Source organism: Aotus nancymaae, unplaced genomic scaffold (assembly GCF_030222135.1).
Source record: "Aotus nancymaae isolate 86718 unplaced genomic scaffold, 86718_ANA_hifiasm-v0.15.2.pri h1tg000008l, whole genome shotgun sequence".
Classification (NCBI taxonomy): domain Eukaryota; kingdom Metazoa; phylum Chordata; class Mammalia; order Primates; family Aotidae; genus Aotus; species Aotus nancymaae.
The window spans coordinates 27808592-27829440 of record NW_026988419.1 but is presented as its reverse complement, the minus strand read 5'-3'; the positions used below and the strand labels follow the sequence as shown (position 1 = coordinate 27829440).

The window sequence follows — 20849 nt, the reverse complement described above, 5'->3', positions numbered from 1 at the left end:
GAGCCTCTCTCTGAACATAGACACTGAGGATGCTTTCAAACTTAAAAACACAGTGCAGGGGCCTTCTGCCAGACTGCAGGGCTAAATCTAGGGGTTGTATTCATTTCAGCAAACTCACCAAGGGACCTATAGCAGAATGGCTGAGGTCAGTAGGTGGAAGTAGACTCACTCTGTACCTGTGCATACAACCTGTTGTACCCTGGGAAGGAAGTCAACTGTCATTCCTCCGTCCTCCAGTCACTTAGGACTATACACACATGGTCCTGGTATTTATGCATGATCCCAAACTGTTCAATCGTGTAATAAAATCCATATTTCATATTTGCACTGTTAAATGCCTAAATCACAAATACTGTTTCTTGATTTCATTCAGTAGAATTAATGTTCCCACATGAATTGGAGCATTGCATTCAGTTGCTAATAGCACCTTGAGGTAGCCCGGGTAGGATAATCCAAGTCTGTTTCCGGTGGGTAGTTTAGGGTTACTTGTTTCTCTGCTTGCCTATGTTACGTCTCACCTTCAAGATTACTTTCTTCATTTAGTTGATGCTTTATTCTTTTAATCATTTATTGAGCATATAATATGTGTTAGATAAGAATTACAAAGATGAATGAATAAAGCAGGATTATTTGTACTCAAAGCACTGATGGTCCAACAGAAAAGGAAAAACAAAAACACAAACCACCTCCTTATAACTGTCTAGATAATTATTATTTACAAAGACATACTGTAGGCTCCCAGAAAATAAAAAAGTAATAGTTCTGTCTGACAGGATTCTCAGAGGTCCTGGTGATGGAAGAGAGGGGAAGAGGAAAAAGCTTGAACAAACGTTAAGCAAATGTGAGAATGTATGCAGATAAAGGGTGATGATACTGAGGATGACAATGATGATAGTAGATTGTGAAAGGCTTGGATGTCATGCTCAAGAATTAGACTTTTCTCTAGGCATTGAGTAGTTTCTGTAAGCAACAGTAGATGTTACATATGTGTACACACACACACACACACCCCCACATCATCCTTCTAAATGTGTCATATTATTCTAGCCACTCATCTTGTATACATATAGTGTAGAAAACAGACACTTTGATAAGAGAAAGCAAGAGTTCTCTCTCTGTCCTTCCCTCTTTTTCTGTCTCTCTCTCTTTTCTCTCTCTTCACTCTCTTTCTCAATACCGTTTTTAGAATAGTATCGGTGAAGAAGCTTCCATTAGCTCAGATCTGCTCAGAGGGTTCATGGAAATGAATTCTATAGGGTAGGGAAGAAATTTTCTCCAAGTGGTTTTGTTTTGTTTTGTTTTTTAACCAATAGAAAGGTCAAGTTCAATGTAACTACAGCAACAATAGTAAGAAGGAAGATTTACTGACATATAGTAGACTATGTGTGAGATGTACTATGTGATTTATATGCTTCAGACATTTAATTCTCACAACAATCGTCTGAGTTACTATTAATCCCATTTTACAGGTGAAAGAAATGAGGTTCAAAAGTTAACTTGCTCAAGATCACAAAGACAGTAAGTGGTAGAGCCAGAATTCAAACCCAGGTAATCTGTTCCTTAGTAAGTGTCCCTAACCACTACACCACACTGTGTGCAGGCCTGAGATCACTGCCTCCGGGTGTTCAATTAGAGACTCTTCATGCAGTTTCCAGTTAGAATTAATTAATACTGGGATCAGACACACATTAGGAATGACGTCGCTTTTAGGATTGTCTGATCTACCCTCCCTGCCATGTCATTCTCTTTGAGTGAAATAGTCGTACAAGGAATTCACAACAACTGTCTTTGTCCTGGACGGGGTAGTGTTGGGGATTGAGTCAGATGATGTCTGAGAACATACTTTGATCATTGCAAAACCCTGTATGAATATAGTATCTGATGCTCTATCACTCATTTAATACGTATTTAGGAACTAGACCGCAGGCACATTTTAAAAATAGGACAGGTAGTTTGAATATCAGTTTGACCTTTTAGGTATCATCCTGTAGAGCAGGTGTGTGCACAGCCCCACCAAGTCCGTGGTAAGGGGCCCATCAGCATCCAAGCTTCAAAGCCAGCCATTGCCCCCTTGCTGGTCACTCTGTCCTTTCCCCAGTGCCTGCCACACTGCTCACGAAGTAGCAGCACAGCTGTCACAACTGATGACCAGCTGTTTTTTATTTTAACAATGGCTACTAAAACCCACACTGCAATATCCTTTGTATTATTTCCTCAGTAGCTTAGCTATCCAGTTCTGAAGCTTTAATCAGATCACTGAACACAGTCTCCAAACTTGAACCCCACACCTCCCCCAGGTCACTGCACAGAGCAAACGTGTTCTGCTCAAGTGGCATCCTCAGATCTCCACTAGGTGGACTTCACAGAGCAGCCAAGTGCAGTTAGATGTGACTCAGGTGAAGTTTTTTCAAAGCCATCTTAGCCAAAGAAGAATGAGGCTTTGATGTAGCCTTTCACTAGTTCGAAAGCAACTCAGGAACAGAGGGGAAAAGACTCAGCGGTTCTCTCCTTATATCCAAACTTTCCTCATTTTCGTATCACTACTCAGCTTACAGGGAAGTCTGGGAGAGGGTTCCTAGAAACCCAGTTAATCGTGGACCCTGTGTCCTCCTCCACGGCACGTGAGTCGTGCGGCACCATCATGCTGTATCCATGTCTTGGCTCATATAAGACGCTTGGGATGATTTTTGTTGTTGTTGTTGTTGCTTGCTGTATATTTGCATAATTTTATATCCCAAGCAGAGTTCTTGATTTTGCAAGAGCATAAAAAAAAAACTAGCATGAATTGGCAGGTTTGAGGTTATGATTTGCAGCTGGTCTATCACCTCCTCTTACTGGAAGCTGCAGCTTAAAGTATTTTACAATTATCATATTTCACGGGACCTCGGCCTATATTTGCATCTGCTCATCTTTTGGTTTTGCTTTTTAAAAAATACTCTCTTTTCACATTTTTTTGGTAGATGAATTGTCCAACACATTCATTCTATATATTTTTCTTGTCTGGGTATAAATTAATTTGGTTCAATGCTATTGAAATCAAAGCACCAAGGTCTAATTGACGCAGTCAGTGCAGTGAGCCCTTTGGACAGGTTTTTGAGACTGAAAACAATGACAAAGCAAATGCAGCCTGGGGTTGCAGTAATATCTCTAACCAGCCCCCGTCACCCGTTGTCATTATTTTGATTAAAAGGTGTATAGAAGCCATGGTGGTTTTGCAGGATGCACAAATTATTGCAGAAACTTCCTCTATTAGTGCAAATTATTAGAGGATGGAAATGGTACTTGAGCGGCAAGAATGACATTAATTATGCGAAAAGCAGTCATATCTGGCAGTTGGCAAGCATGCATTATTCTTCAACAATCTTCCATGGGTTTGTGTCTAGCCAGCATTAGAAATCTAAAAGCTTTTAATTTTGGCAAAGTTTTCACAGGACTTGCACTTCCAGCATCTAGATAAAAGATAATTTGGAAGGAAACTGTATTGGTGAAATTGAAGGATTCAGTAATGAGTTCTGTGTAGATGAATCAATGCCAATTAAGTGATTATATCAAATCTACCTTTAAATGTTGACTTGAAATAATCACATTTTAAAGACATTGAAAGTAAGATGTTATATATACTTCTAATAAGAAGAGGAAAGTCTGTGTTGCCTGTGCTGGTGGAGGAATGAAGTGTTCTGATTGATCCATGAATTTGATTAATGGAAAGAAATTTAGGACAGAAATTACCTATATGCCAAGATTTAGAGTAGATTGCCATAATCTAGCTTGTTTTCATAGTTTCCATTCTCTTTTACAACTTTTCTCTGTTTCTCTGAGTTGTTTCTTCTCTTTCCCTATCTACACCCCTTTTTCCAGGCTCCCTTCTCTGTTTGAGTGTTTTAATGCTCACAGAATCTATTTTTCTTCTTTTCTAAACAGGCCTCACTCTGTCCCCAAGACTGGAGTTCAATGGTGCGATCTTGGTTCACTACAACCTCCACCTCCTGGGTACAAGCAATTCTCCTGCCTCAGCCTCCCAAGTAACTGAAAATATACAAGCATGTGCCACCACCATGGCTAACTTTTGTATTTTTAGTAGAAACAGAGTTTTGCCATGTTTGCCAGACTGGTCTTGAACTCCTAGCCTCAAGTGACCCATTCACCTTGGCCTCCCAAAGGGCTGGGATTACAGGCGTGAACCACTGTGCCTGGCCCTATTTTATTTTATCCACTACTTTTTCCACCTGTTTTTGTCCCTTTGTGGCAATGAATATACCCAATCCAAGCAATATTTTTTGTTTCATTAATCAGTCAATCGGCATTTACTAAGCTCCTGCCAGGTTTATGGCAATAACCTGACGATACGCAGAGCTACCAAAACTGAAGAAACGGATGTCCTGCTATGGGCAAAAAAGCACACGTTTGGCTGGCCAGACACCATGGCTCATGCCTGTAATCCCAGTACTTTGGGAGGCCGAGGTAGAGGGATCACCTGAGGTCGGGAGTTCCAGATCAGCATGGCTAACATGGTGAAACCCCATTTCTACTAAAAATATAAAATTAGCCAGGCGTGGAGGTACTTGGGAGGCTGAGGCAGGAGAATCACTTGAACTCGGGAGGCAGAAGTTGCAGTGAGCTGAGATTGTGCCATCATACTCCAGCCTGGGCAACAAGAGCAAAACTCTGTCTCAAAAACAAAACAAAACAAAACAAACAAAAAAAAAATTCATGTTTGGGATCCATAAAACTCTTCATAAGATCAATAAGATCATTGAGCACACATAAAAAGGACAAAATAAAGCTGGAAAGTTAGGTTGCAGTGGGTTACTAAAGGCCTTGCATACCAGCTAAGAGGTGAGTTTTTTTCACTAGTTAACAAGAAGCTCTTCAACAGTTTGTGTTTGTGTGTATGTGTGCATAATGGTTTGGTTTTCCAAACCAGGTTTTGACATAAGAACATCGGTTTTCAAAAAGGTTATCTGTTCAGTTTTTCCTTTCTCCTCAAACTGTTTTCATTCATCTTCCTAGAATTTGAACTCAGCTGCTGCAGTCATCACAAAATCATTTGGTTAATATAAATTTGGGGGAAATGCCTGTCTGATTCCAGCAGTAAATGGTAAGACAGGTCTGATAATGTTGTGACTCCAGTTAGCACCGCATATTGAGGTAGCCATTCTGTCCAACGGTAGTCATGTGCAGCCTGCTCAGTAATTCATCCTATTGTATATGGCTCCTCTCCTAGTCCACTGTTACTTAGAGCTCATAGGAATCTTTTCCTCATGCTAAGCAATTACATAATTCAGATTCCAAATGATTTTTATTTATATTCCAGATCTGAGTTCAAATCTAAATTGTTAGTATATTTATAGTTTATTTTTTATTTTATAAGGAATATGAAAATCCAGGCCTATGTAAACATAAGTGGCAGTCTTAATAAGGCATAACCATAAAACAGATGTCATGAAGGTAAAGCTCCCTTGAAAACATTTTGATAATATATTTTCTACAATTTGATAGGTTGTTCTACAATTTAATAGTCTCAAAAATCTAGCATGGAGTCTGATTCATTCTTTCTGTTAACTTCCACTGAGTATATGTTTGAGACTTCTATATCATTGGCTCGGTAAATATCAATGAGCAGGGTGATAGAAAGATGATATGCCAGGCCTTGAGAATACAATGATACAAAAAGGAAGCATTGTCTTAGCACTCAGGAAACTTACAATCTGAGATCTTAGGTAAACCAAATTAATAGACTGATACCATGTATGAATAACTGAAAAAAAAAACTGTACATAAACCAGGCTATTTTTAGAACACATATCTCTTTATCAGAAAACACTTTTGCTGTAACAAAAATTAACATATATACAAAAATTAATGCCTCCAGCTATAAGAAATAAATATGACTAGGCAATTGGAGTTCAGTAATAGGCTTTGAAGACCACAAACACACTCAGAATACTTGCAGAGAGTCACAGACAGTTTCACATATCCCATCCCATCACCACCATAGGTTCATTTGAACTTTCAGGTCCTTCATCTCACTTCTTCATTTAGGAAACAGAGCGACAGTAACTCTAATGGTCACCGCCAACATATAAGCAGCATTGTAGGGGGAGAAATGTGGCTCTGGGGTCGGACACATGTCAGTTCAAATCCTGGCTTTGCACCGCATGACCCTTAGGCAAGTCTCTTGACGATCTCTGAACTGTCATTTCCTCATGTGTGAAATGAGGCAGAGAGGGAAATGGTAGCATTGATTGTAACTCATGATACTGATGCTGGAATGTTCCAGGGAGTCTTTTCTTTCTAGTAACTGTAAATGGAAATCAGCAGAACTTCCCATTGGCTGAAGTAGAAAAAAGAAACATTTGGAAAAGCTGAATATTTTCCGTATCTGTTTAGTCTTTATAAATGCAAGTATACCTAAAATATGCTAGTGAGCTTGGTCGATGAATATGCTTTATAGAGTTTATCAGCTAAAAGGAATAGTATAAACCCCTAAGAAATAATATAAACTATTGTATCATTTAAGAATTGAACATATTTTGAGGGTTGGCATTGTTTCTTTTGGGATGAGTAAATAACACTGACACAGAGTGTACAACAAGACATCAAGGAGGAAATTACTCGTGTAATACATTCATGAAACAATTAGAAACCAGATTTAGTAAGTACTAGAGATTAGCATCTAGTGATTAATGTCACTAAGACTACATCAAATTCCTGTTTACTCTGCTCCTGGAGAATACAGGACAGGTGACAAATTTCTTAGGAAATGCTTTTCCTAATACCTTTTTTCTTTCTTTTCCTCAGACATTTGTCTTTTTTCAAGTATGAGTTTACATTTTAGCCAGTGTTACAATATCTCTATTTGTAGGTAGACAGATGGGGGAAAGGAAATGAGGAACGGTGTCTGGCTCTTTAATTAAAGACATAGAGCCAGAGTTTGCTTTTCAAGCTTGTTGGCAAAGGCACATACACACACGTGCACATACACACACATACACACACAAAGTGCATCTGATAGATGAAGCCAAATTTGTAAAATTGTATCCACAATCATAGTTTCTATGGTAACTGTATCTTAGGCCTAGACACAAACAGAGCTGGCAGGAGACGTCTGATTTTATTTTCTGCTAAGACAATCATAACAGAGATAGTTCAGGTTATTAAGATCCCACACCCCAGTGTGCATGCAGCTAGTACTTGGATGGTGCTCTCCTAAGAATTCATGCTTAAATCTCAATAAAAACTTTATAATTTCATAATTTGCAGATTGTTTTCCTCTCTTTGTCATTCTGCTATAAAATCATCCTGTGCCTATATACCATTACTATATTGATGAGGTGACAGTGGTCAACATAAATGTGGAAATGATGCAAGATAACTCTTATAAATGTACACAGGCACAGGTTATAAGGGACTTTAAGGATTTCTGTTTTAACCCTGACATGTTACAAGGGAGGAAAATGTAGGTACAGAATGGTTAAAAGACTTACCCAATAGTTATTGTTTAAATATTTTATGTGCTGTATTTTTTAAACTAGCAGATGTTCTAGACTAGTCTATAAGCTAAGTACTTAGTTATTTGACAAAATTACTGAAATCAAATTCCAGAAAATGAACACTTCGGAAATAATAGTTTGAATGAGTGTGTGTTCTTTTGCCTCTCTGGATAGCATATTTGTAAATGCATAGCTCAGGCATAATATACCACGCATTGCCAAAGATACATAATTAAACATCTTATTTTGATGAGTTTCCTTTTGTTTAAATAGAGCATTTCCCTGAGTTTCCCTAGAACATACAGTATTTAGGCAAAATGTCTTAATATTAGAAGATACAGAAAACCAAGTTTATAACTTTTTAGAAGTTTTTTTTGTGTTGATTCCTTTAACATCTTCCAGTGAAATCTGTAACTAGGTAAGAGCAATGGAATTAGAAGAAAGCTTTTGGAAATGTGGAACACTACTCAAAAATATCTGTCATGATACCAACTTGAAATGAAAGGCATGTTTCCTAAAATGGCATCTAAATTTTTATACTTTGCATCTTAATCTTGTGATGTGTCTGGCAGCATGAAACCCATTTTTTGGTAATGGATCTAAGTAAGACATATTTGTAAATGAGGATGTTATATATAGGTGAATAAGCCGTATTGCAACTTTGCTTGGCCTCTCCATCACAGCAGCTTTTAAATTTCCTCAGGAAAATTGGCTTAGAGAACATAAATTACAAGATTGGCAAAAATGTGTCCTAACCTATAGAAGCTGGAAAACATGTTAATTTTGAATTGTTTCCGCTTTTCATCAGCAGACAGTTGCAGAAAAATCTTGTGTAATTTATTCTTTTATTTTTAATGAATTGTTAAAAAATGTTTGAAAAGGCATTATATCTTCTCCTCTGCCATTAATCTACAAATGGGGAATACTGGGAGGTTAAATGGCCTCTTTAGTATATTGCTTTATGAAACTGCTGATTCTAGCAATGCAGGCTAGAAATACATACTAATTTAAGGAACCCTGAATGTAAGCAGCAAGCTCTTTGCTTTTGTAGAGAAAAGACTAATAGCTTTATTTAAACAAGGCTCTTAACACCCCAGCCGGCAGCAGGCATTGAGTGAATGAAATTGGGGGAACTCCCATGGACTAAAAGCACATTAATTCAACATTCCTTCCAAACACCAAGCCCTCCTGATAGGCTTGTCACAGGCTGTCATAATCCAGCCAAAGAGGGTTACCACGTGCAAGGCGCACCAAGGTATGAGCACTTTAAATTGTTTTGAATAAGCTCTCTGAAGTTTCACTTCCTGGGCTGTATCAGTAACAGAAAGATAAATATGCCCCAAATCTAGGCGTAAGTTCTAACGTTACACTGTTGTGTAAAAGACAGGGTTTCTGTTATGGCTTAAGTCAAGATTGTTTCTATCAGACATATATTTAGGTCATTACATTTAAAAAAAAAAAACACTGCATGATACCCAGTAAGATAAAGGGATTTAAAAAAATTAATTGGATGGAAGCTGCTGACCTTATTTTTTTGTGATGAGGGAAATTACCTAATAAGGAGTTCTTCAAGCAGGAATATTTCTGAGCCTTTTTGAGCACAGAGAAAAATGAGAAGTGAGCTTATAAATGCCTGTGTCTGTTTTCTCTCCCTCACTCCCTCTTTAAGTCGTCTGACTTCCTAAGGACTTAACCACAACTTCTTATAATTGGCTTCCCTTCAGCAACCCTCTCTCTGCAATTTCCTATCCTCCATTTGCAGCTCTTTGCAGGAATATTTGTACCTAACACACTAATCTATATTGCCACCATTTCTAACCAGGATATTAAAAATTGATCAAATTATAGAAGTAGATTACATAAATTATAATTTATCCATATAATGAGATATATAGCCATTAAAAATCATGTTTTTAAATATATTTAATAGCATACACAAATGTCAATAATAAATAGAAGAGAAAATAGCTCTATATGCCATTAAAATATGTATGTGTTTGTTTTTCACAATAATCATTTAAGGGAGAAAAAAATGATTAAATCGATTTTTTAAAAAATAATGGAACAGAAATGTATCCCCATCTTTTTCATTAACTAACATTGTGTCCCTGAGGGAGAGGACTTTTTCTCATCTCTACATCCTATATTACTTCACATGTTACTCTACCTAGGAGACACTAACATATGTTTACGTATTTGAAAGTATTAATCCCATTCCGTAAGCATGACAGCATAAGATAGTACAGTCAGTGGTTGTTTATTTATTAGAAAATGATTTTCAGCACCATAGAGTCTGGCTTTCTCTCCCTGTCAGTCCACCAAAATCACTCTCAATAAAGCACCAATCACCATCTCATTGCCAGTTCCAAAAAATATTTTTGCAGACTGTATAGTGGTCACTGTTCAGTTGCAGATAACAGTATATACTGTTGCTTAAGAAAGAATAAATTTATTACACCATAGTAATGAGCTTATAGAACCATAAAGGAGGTTAAAGAAAAAAAAATTCTTGGATAAGCTTTCAGGAATGATTTTCCAAGCCACACTGCAGAACTGAGCTACCAGGGGAGCTGCTGCCATTTCTATGTAGGAAGTTTTAGGCTATGGAGCCACAATGCTCATATCAGGAGCCACCGTGATTAGGAAGGTTCCACAATCAGGAAGCCATCTCTCCTGCCACCAATTCTAAAACCAACTATAAAAGTTACATTTCACCCCCAAAACTAGCAATATTACAGCCACTAAAGCTGCCACAGGAAAACCAAGCATACCTCTCATTTAGTCATTCTTGCCATAATAAATAGTAGAAATGTGGCCACTGCCTCAATTCTATTTCCCAAACGTTATGACCTAACTTAAACCAGGCCAGTACATTGGCTGCAGGGGAATCCAGAGAAAGGTATTTTATAGCTTTAGAGGCTCTGTAATTCAAGATGACACTCTACCAGAAGGGTGGATTGAGTGAAGTGCACTAACAGTATACACCACAGTCCCTGTCTTACTGAAGCTCTTGACTGTTTTGACACTGTGGATCACTTCTTTCATGGAATTATTTTCTTGATTTCTACAACAATACACTTTCCTGGTTTTCTTCTGAACCAACTTCTTTTCCTCAGACTTCCTTCTGGGTTCAATGTTTTTGGCTTACCCCCTAAATGACAGTATTCTTAAGAATAGTATTAGTGTTCTTCTCTCTTCTCATTGCATGTCTTTTCTTTTATTTGGTCCCTATAGACTCTTCCTGGGCATTCTTTGCCAAGCTTTCAGGTACCATCTCTATGCTGAACATTTCCCAATGCTACATCTCTAGTCCAGACTTCTCTAAGTTGCAAACCATTATACTCAACTATCAAATATCTCCATTGAATGTCCCAAGTTAAGTTTAATACATCTAAATATTCCCTCCTCCCACCTCTACTCCCAAAGCTGTTCTTTATTTATTCCCATCTTGGTGAGTGTTACCAAAACCATGTAGTTGCTAAGCTCAGAAACTTGGGCATTACTCTAAATACATCACTCCCTTTAACCCACAGTCAATCCCATTGATCTTACCTCTTTGAAATCCTAATGATACTCTCTTGTCTTCACCCTTTGAAAAGCCCTCTAGTTTACGCTCTTACCATTTCTGGCTCAGACCTTCACTGAACCCTCCATGTTGTGGCAAGAATAATTTTTAAAACTACAAAACTCCTAAAAGATAAAATACAAGAAAATCTGGATGTCCTAGGGTTTGAGGATGATTTTTTAGATATAAGACCAAAGGCATGATCTGTGAAAGAGAAAATTAATAAGCTGGACTTTATTAAAATTAAAAAATTTTTGCTCTGTGGAAGACACTGTCAAGAGAATGAGGAGAGAAGCTACAGATTGGGAGAAGAAGTTTGCAAATGACACATCTGATAATGAAGTATCCAAAATATAGAAAGAAATCTTAAAACTCAACAATAAGAAAATAACCAAAATAAAAAATGGGCCAAAGACCTCACAGATACCTCACCAAAGAAGATACATATATGGCAACGAAGCATGTGAAAAGATGTTCTACATCACGTCATCAAGGCAATGCAAATTAAAACAACAATGAGATATGACTATACACCTATTAGAATGGCTACAATTGGGAATGCTGACCACACCAAATACTGACAAGGAAGTGGAACACCAGGAACTCTCATTCACCAGGAACTCTCATTCATTGAATTGTGGTGGGAATTCAAAATGGCATTGCCATTTTGGAAGACAGTTTGATGGTTTCTTGCAAAACTAAACATTGTCTCACCATGTGATCCAGCAATTGTCTTTTTTAGTATTTACTCAAAGGATTGAAAACACATCCACACAAAAATCTGCACAAAAATGTTCACATCTTTATTCATAATTGTCAAAACTTGGAGGCAACCAAGATGTCTTTTAGTAGGTGGATGACTAAATAAACTGTGCTACATCTGGACCCTGGAATATTACTCAGCCTTGGAAAGAAATGAGCTATCAAGCCATGAAAAAGCAAGGAGGAAACTCAAATGCATATTACTAAGAAGCCAATCTGAAAAGACTGCATACTGTACGATACCAACTATATGATGCTCTGGAAGTGACTATGAAGAAGGTAAAAAGATCAGTGGTTACCAGGACTTGGGGGTAGGAGTAATGAAAAAGCAGAGCATTTAAGATGTTTATGGCAGTGAAAATACACTGTATGATACTGTAATGATGAATACATGTCGTCATACATTTGTCCAAACCCATAGAATGAACAACACCTAGAGAAAGCCCTAATGTAAACTATAGGCTCTTAGTGGTTATAATGTGTCCATGTATGTTAGTGAGTTGTAACAACTGTAGCACACGGGTGGGAATGCGGGTAATAAGGGAGGCTATGCATGCATTGGGGTGGGACTATATGGACATCTATATACCACCCTCTTAATTTTTTTGTGAACCTAAAACTGCTCTAAAAACTAGTTTCTTTTTAAAAATTACAGTGGTGGTAACAGTAAAAGCCACAATAGTAGCACCAGTAGTATAGCTGCTAGTTGATAGTATTTTCTTCATACCCTGTTTCCACCTTTCCCAAATCTTCAAATTCCCTGAAAACACAGTGCTTTTGTTACGCCTCCATGGTTTTTCACTTTTGTTCTCTTTACTTGAATGCCTTATCCTACTACTCCTACACCATACTGCCCTAGAAACACTCCTCCTCATTCACATTTAGGTTTGAGATGGAGCTTCAACACCCACATGATGCTGTCTTCAGCTCTCCCAGGTGGACTTTGGTATCCGTTCCTGCAGACTCCCACTGCCTCCTTCCTCAGACTTCCACAGTGATCTCATTGTACCATAATTGTTGGCAGGCCTATTTCCATGAGAAGAGGGGCTGTAGTTCTTCATTGCTTTGAATACAGTGAATGACTGCATTAATGATGTTGCAATATCAATGGAGAAACATACAAAGATATACACAATTAGTGAAGGACAGAATAATTTTTTACATGCAAGCATGTTGCCTATCTTTTGAAGCCTGGCCCAAGTTCTGGAACTTCCATGGAGTTTTTCCTGACACCCCCAGGCCTCATCTGTGCCATTGCTGATGACATCCTGAATGGCACTTTGTAATACATTGTCCTATATCATTCTTATTTCATTTCTAATGCTGTTTTCCCAACGAGAGAGAAAATCCCTTAAGAATAAGGATCACCTTACATTTCATAGAACCTTATATGCTGTTAGGTATATTTAATAGGTGTGTGTATATATATTATATATATATACACACATATATATAAAAATATACATATATACATACAAATATACATATATACATATAAAATATACAAATACATGTATATATGAATTTTATATGTATATTCGTATATTTTATATATATTTGTCTATTTGTATGTATGTATATACATAATCATATATTATAATGCATATAATTATGTGTGTATATATATACACACATAATCTGTTCCTCAAGGCACCAGAACAGCAACAGGCATGTGGTCTCCTCAAGGCAACAGAATACTGAGTGATATTATCATTATGCCAGGACAGTTCTGTATAACAGTGCTAAAACTATTAACTTGGAACTTTATAGCTGCAATAAAAAGCTCAGTTGGAATGTCCAGAGCTATACTAGAGATACATAAGCATAGTAATTTTCCAATAACCACAATTAATAACGTTCAGCATAGTGTTAGTATTCGCAGGAATTCTCTCTCCGTAAGAAACAGTTTTTACACACACAAGAAAGCAAACCTTAGATGGGTGAGGACAATGTTTCTTTCCTTCACTTCTTCCCTGTCTTTTCTATTTTTCTTATTCCCTGTCTGTCACCATCCTTGCCTCTGGTTTTGGTAAAAGGTGAGAAATTCAAACCAAGGCTTTTATCCTAGTGCAGAGAATTCTCAATCTGTCTGTCTGTGGTTGCTTTAAAGATGTACAGTCTTCATCCCTACCTACGTAGCTCACTGGACTCTTACCCTCTCAAATAACCCCAGTGGCTCCTTTTCCACCTATTGACGAAATATAAAGAGGTTTTACAGCACACTCTAAAGGTCCTCCCACAATAATTAAACACCAAAAATAGTCTTTGTTCATCATCTAAGTGCCTGTATATACTTGTTTTGCACCATCTCTCCCGATATCCCCAACCCCATATACACACTCTGCACAAGCTGGGAGGGAATGGTGGTTTTATGGAGAGCTGGGACTTTGGGTAAGAAGAAAATAATTTCCAGGTGGTTGAGTACCACCTAGGAAAGTTTTCCCTACTGACCTTGACACTGTTACTTCCCCTGCTTACTGGCAAAATCTCTTTTCTCCCACCTAATAGTCCAAGTTTTCTATTTACTCCTTCCATGCCCACGCATGAGGGCTACCCAAGAACAAAAGCAAGCACATGAGTTGTCCATGTGATACCAAGTGCGAGGTGAACAGGTGGGGAATCAGTCAGTCAACAAGTACTTTTAAATACCTGTTACGTGTTCAACTTGTTTTTGGTTGGTATGATAGCTACAGAAGGATGAGATATAATATTCATTCAGGAAACCAACACACAGTATTGAAAGCCTACTGGGGCCAGTCACTGCCCTTTAGAATCTCAGAGGCTGATGGAAAAGACTCCAAGGGAGGTAAACACAGGACATACAGAGGAAGGGACAAAAACAATAAAGACCAACTCTAGTTAGAACAGTTCATCACTTCTGTATGGCCATTTGTAAGTGAGAGAACTAACGTTCACGGTGGGGGGGCGGCGTCATGGATGCTGTGGAGTAGACAGTTGGTTGTCACCAACCCCTGTTAGTAAAGAAAGGTTTTATAGAAAAGGTGCTTTTATTTATTTATTTATTTTGAGACAGAGTCTTGCTGTGTCACCCAGGCTGGAGTGCAGTGGCACGATCTGGGCTCACTGCAACCTCCACCTTCCAGGTTCAAGCGATTCTTCTGCCTCAGCCTCCTGAGTAACTGGAACTACAGGCATGCATCACCACACCCGGCTAATTTTTGTGTTTTTAGTAGAGATGGGGTTTCACCATGTTAGCCAGGCTGGTCTCGAACTCCTGACTTCAGGTCATCCACCCATCTTGGCTTCCCAAAGTGCTGGGATTACAGGCGTGAGCCACTACACCCAGCCAGAAAAGGTGCTTTTAAAAATAAGGTCTTTTCACAGCCAGGAGGAACTATAATGGTGTGAAAATTAAATGTAGAACACTAGATGGGATCCAGGGACAGAAAAATAGCATTAGTTAAAAATCTAAATAAACTACAGACATAAGTTAACAATAATGTGTCAATATCGATTCATTCATTGTAAGAAATGTGCCATACTAATGTAAGCGGGAATAAGAGGGAAACTGGGTACAGGAAGTATGGGAAGTCTCTATACGACCTGGTCAATGTTTTTATAAATCTAAAACTATTCTAAAAACTAAAATCTGTTTTGTTTTTTTTTTTTTAAAAAAAAAAAAAAAGAAGAAGAAGAAAATGGCCTAGCAGCCTACAGAATATTCCTGGCATGGGGACATGAGGGAGTCAGTTTGACGGTGACCCTTTTTTGAAAGAAGTGACTTTGTTGTTAAATGCCATGTTTATGGCTTGATCATCAATTCCTATAGCGATGCAGAGTTCTCGCTTGCTTTTCCGTGGTTGATTTTTGGCAGGCGGCAGCAGCATTTGTGCACTGATTATAATTTCGAGATGCATTGTCAGTAACCAGGGTGTATAATGGATCTTCATCTCTAATTACTTTTCTCTCCACAGGTGTCTGGAAAGGGTCCAGATGGGAATGCACACAGCCTCCGCTTTGAAGGGATGGAGAGGCAGTACGCATCCTTACCCAGGTAGGTCACAGAAGGGTCTCCCATCTCCAGCTCACCCACAAATGAAGTCTTTAGAGAAGTCTACATGAAGTAGAAATCTGGCTTTGAAATGGGGAATATGTTATAGTTTTGCCTTACTGCCGTCTGCTGCAGCCCTAGTTCCATCTTCACAAATGTGCTAATAATTGAAACACTTGTGGGTTATTTTTAAGGGGAGAAAATAGTATATCATTGCAATTGAACATGTCAGCAAGAATATTGGATACTAAATGGAAATCCTAAGCCATTGCTATAAAAATGGTATCGAACATCCTGCACCAAGCTTAGAGACAATAAAATAGTAAATCCTCTGTCCTGGGAGTTACCCACGAGAATGGCAGAACAATCTTAAGCTTGCAGTTTCATGTGGGTGTTAAGAAGCAGGAGAGAAATGTGAACTTGGGAAGGTGTTTTTGCCTGATTTAGAATCTGACCTTGTTCTCAAGGCAATAAGTAAATATTTCTGAGCGGCGCAGACCCCGTCGGGGAAAGGAACAACTGTGTGGGAGAAGTTTGCTTGGCCACCCTGGCCTAATGTGATCCACTCATGCTGTAACTAGACACCCTTGAAATTGAGATACAGTTCTCAAAAGCTTGGGCTGTTATTGGTGAGATAAAGAGTAATTTTAGTCTGCTATCAGTAGCACATGACAAAGAAGAAGTTTTCCAAGAGTACATGCAGTCCAGCTACAATGGGAGTTAGGTGAGGTGAGAGTGTGAGAATTAGTGGGGTCCAAAACAGAAACAAAGAAAGGTTAATGCCAGAAAGTTGCAGTGTTTTCAAATATCGCCTTTTAAGCAAGTGGGAGAAAGACCCCAAGTAGAGCTTCTTTTTCATCAAAGCTGAGCTGTTAAAGTGCCAAGTCAGAGATGGAGTGACTGACATTGTATGTTGACTATACCTCTGTGTGTGATTTTACAAAATGAACACCCTGAACATTACAACGGGCAAAGCCAAAGTGACCATCTGCTCTTATAAATAGTTTGTTATTTTCAAAAGTAATAAAATCTAAAATCTAGCAGAGAAGCATTTTTATCCTGATTAGGCAGGACACCCAAAATACAGTATTTTTAAAGCTTTTATAAAGTTTTATTTATCTTTCTGTTTTCTTTTCTTTAATAGATGTTGCCTAATAAGTTTTTCTCATTTGTGATTAGCTTCCTGTTTCTATTTTCCTTGGCTTAGTACAATTGGCCCTCAGTATCTATGGGTTTCACATCCATGGATTCAATCAACCTCAGATCAAAAATATCCAAGAAAAAAAAGAGTCACAATGGTACCGATCATGTACAGACTTTTTTTCCTTGTCATTATTCTGTAAATAGTACAGTATAACAACTGTTTACATAGCCTTTACATTGTACCCAGTGTTGTAAGTAATCTAGAGATGATATAATGTGCATGGGAAGATGTGCACAGGTTATATACTAATATGATTCCATTTTGTATCAAGGAATTGAGCATCTGTGGATTCTAGTATCTGAGGTGGGGGGGGGGGGTGGTCCAAGAACCATTCCCGAAATCAAGAGATGAGTATATTTTGTTTCATTTTAAAAATGGAAGTAGTTTCCAAAAATTTGTTTTACATATAAGATTTCTGGCTTTCACTGTTGAAGTATATGGAAATTGTGGTTAAGGCAGACGGAAAATAGAATGTTCTTATGGGGGGGGTCAAAAAAAAAGGAAAATTGGAAACAGTTTAATATATTCCCGACCAATCTGCACTCAGAGTCCAGGAATGGAGTTTTGGGGTACAAATCAAAAGCACAGAAATAGCATTTAAAATTCTACAAATTTCACTCATTCATTCATTCACCATGTATCTGGTGATCACCTAGTATGTACCAGGCCCTGAGAATATGGAAACTGGAGGCACAGTCCCAGTCCATCCTGAGAACTCTTCTGCTTAGCAAAGGAGTCAAGCAAATCAGCCTTTTACGGTAGTGCAACCAATGCTTCTGTTCATAATCATTAACGTAAAGTCTTCTGAATTTCCTGCTCTTACTTGTTTTCACTAATAATCCCTGAAATGCTCAATCATGGCTGACTCTAAACAAGTCTGTTTTAGGATTAAACAGTGTGCTGTGGGTTTTCTGACAAAGGTAATGCATTTATGCTGTTTATGGCTCTTTATGAATGTGTGAATTGACAAGGTTCTGCCAGCCCCAGAATAAAGCTGTAGCTGAAAGGGAAGCATCTCAAACTGGAAATAATTTTGGGAAAATGTTCACTCACCCACATACACAATGATAGGAACGATTATAGTTGCACGTGCAAACAGACCTTTGCAGCTACCTGGTAACCAGAGGCAGCCGTGATGGAGAATAAATAGGGCTCAGACAAATGCGAGGGGGACCCCTGGAAGTGGCTTTTAAATGGGGCCGCTGCATCTCAACATCTAAAGAGGAGATGCAAAGCTCCCTCCCAGGCATTGCGCGCTGGTCCGTGGGTGGGGGGCTCCAAATTAAACTAACGAGATGCAGAAAGCAGAGGCCAGGGACGCACTGCTGGCTTCTGAAGAGGTATGCAGATGCTGCTCTGAGTGCCAGTGACATTTACCCTGGTTTTCTTGTCTTTCCCCCTGGAGATTTCACTGTCCACTTAATTGAATCACACCAGCTCCACTGCTGTCTCCTTTTGCCAGGAGAATGAGGCGAGCACATCTCTGTAGGCACCAGATCCCTCTTCATCATAGAGGCAGGGAGCTTTGAAATATTCATGGAGTTAAATTTTTAATTAAAAATAGGAATAAATCCATCTATAGGAAGTCGGTGGCCAACCTTATGGGGAACTTAATATGCTACTGACTGATTGGGTTCCTATGTTGTCTGTGCGTTGCCTCATGGTTCTTTTTAGGAACAATTCAGTAACACTGATTTCCATGCCAAATTTGGAGCCATCGACACAGAGAGAAAATGCCCCACAGTGCATGGAGTAGGTGAGGCGCTCTGGTCAAGGGGCATCCCCCAGTGCTTCCATGGAACTCTGTCATCTTTAAAGCAGGCCCATGCAGCCCGCCGCCAGGCTAAATGACACATCACAAAATAAAGGCCGAGCGCTGGCCAGCACAGGAAAAAGACAATTCCCAGCACTCGGTAGTTATGAGGTTACCTAAGGCTAAGGGCTAAGGGATGTTAAGTGTTATTGTTAAGCAATGTTAAATCTTCTGCCTCCTAAGAAAAATGACTGTACTTCTTTTCTCCTGAGGGTGCTGTTTTAGAAAGCGGAGTATGGTTGTAATACAACGTCGTTAGTAAACACCAGGCCTGTACCAGGGCCAGTGTTTTACCAGCCTGAACAGCCCTCAGTTTTCTTGGTAGTAAACAGAACAAAATCAGCATTCCTTTATTCTTGCCTGACACAAATTATTACTCACCCTAGGTGAGTAGGGAAGTGGCTGTTTCCTAGGTTGCTATGATGTGCGAACATCGATGTATGTGTTTTTGCAAACGGCTCCTTTTTCACTCAGCCTGCCAGCCCCTCGAAACTCTCCCAGGCCCCATTCTGATTCCGCAGGCCTCTTTGCGGTCAGTCCCTTCAGCAGTGAACTCTCCACTCTTCCCATCTCAAGCCTCCATCACTCCACCTGGCCCATCCCTGGCCCCATGGGATCCCATTATCCTCCTCTCTGCAGATGGCTCCGTGCGTCAGCGCATGATGTTGCTCTTCCGGGCTTATAATCAAGTGTGGAGTCCTAAGGAGTGAGCAAAAGGCACTGCAGCTCTTCTGTGGTCCTACGTGCATGGGCGGCGAAAGGTTGCTGGAGAGACTCGTAAAACTGCATTCATGGGTTCCACTACAAAATTCACGTTAGGCAGCACCAGCTGGGTCCCTGCTGCTGTCCAGCATTTTTTGTAGTCATGTTGTCAACTCCCCTGACTATCCCACAGTGGCCATTCCAACCTTTTCTACTCCCGTTAAGTTCTACGATGATGACTAAACTCCCCAAGCCCAGTCTCTGGAGATGACCTCACTTCCTTTCCTTTACGACCTTGAGGCATTCAACGTTAGCCCCTCAACTTCTGCTCCTGCAGCTCAGACTCCTGCATCTTCGCTCACACATGCTTCCCAAGGGGATGCACTGAGGGCCTGAGCTCAGAGTCAGGCCATGATTGTAGCCCCAGCTTCATCACTTACCACCTGTGTGGCCTTGGGCAGTGACGGAATTGCTCCAGGCTCTGTTTTGTAATCTGCAAATTGAGGAAGATATTAGAGCCTCGGGATAGTGCTGTTATGAGTATTAAATACAATAATACAAGCAAAACCCTCAGTGAAGAGCCTGCATAGTGCATTGAAGGATTTTTTATTGTTAGCTCTTTTTTATCTCTGGGGAAGAAGTGTGCCTTCCTGTAATGAGGCAAACCCACACACCAGAGCTCATTCTCCCTGGCTTCTTGGGGACCTTGAGCCACCAACTACGCTCTCTCGGCAGCAACTTTAATCCCCTTGCCAGTTGCTTTCCTCCCCTGCCTACTGTTGTAGATGCACAACCTCAGCAGCACGGTTTGCCAGGAGTCCCCACTGTGTGGAGGACAGGAAGCAGCCCCTGCATGGGGATACGCCGGGAGACTCACTGAAGCTGCAGGATTCGCCAGCTCAGGCAAGGCCAGGGATCTGGATGGCCAAGAGCAAGAGAACATAGCAAACTACTGTGCTGTGAGCAAGAAGCTGAGCTAATGGGCATGATAGGAGAAGCAGTGCTAAGGAGAGGGAGTTTATGACAAGTTACAGGGTGCTGACTCGGCTCTAGGCAAGAGGCCAGGGCTCCTGTCCAGCAAGACTTGGGTGCAGGAGTAGGCATTGCTCCAGTGGTGGAGGCCATACCCAGGACAAGTTAACCAGCAAGGTGGAGCATGATGCTCTAGCTCCCAGGGCAGACATGGCATGACAGCAGCACCCTATTTGCTAGTGGGAGAGATCCAGAGATACTGCTAAGATACTCCTGTTATCTCAGGACTGGGCAGTGCTGAACATTCAACTACCAGGACTTATACC

General features: G+C 39.7%; 1 protein-coding gene across 3 annotated transcripts in view; it reads left to right on the top strand.

The window, feature by feature from the left end:
- PARD3B (par-3 family cell polarity regulator beta) overlaps positions 1–20849 on the top strand; it is a 1134301-nt gene that overhangs the window by 1005461 nt on the left and 107991 nt on the right. For all 3 annotated transcript variants that reach the window (XM_064373118.1, XM_012446125.2, XM_064373119.1), the window contains one exon: positions 15756–15835. In XM_064373118.1, the coding sequence (XP_064229188.1) occupies positions 15756–15835 (80 nt within the window). The remainder of the gene's footprint in view (positions 1–15755; positions 15836–20849) is intronic.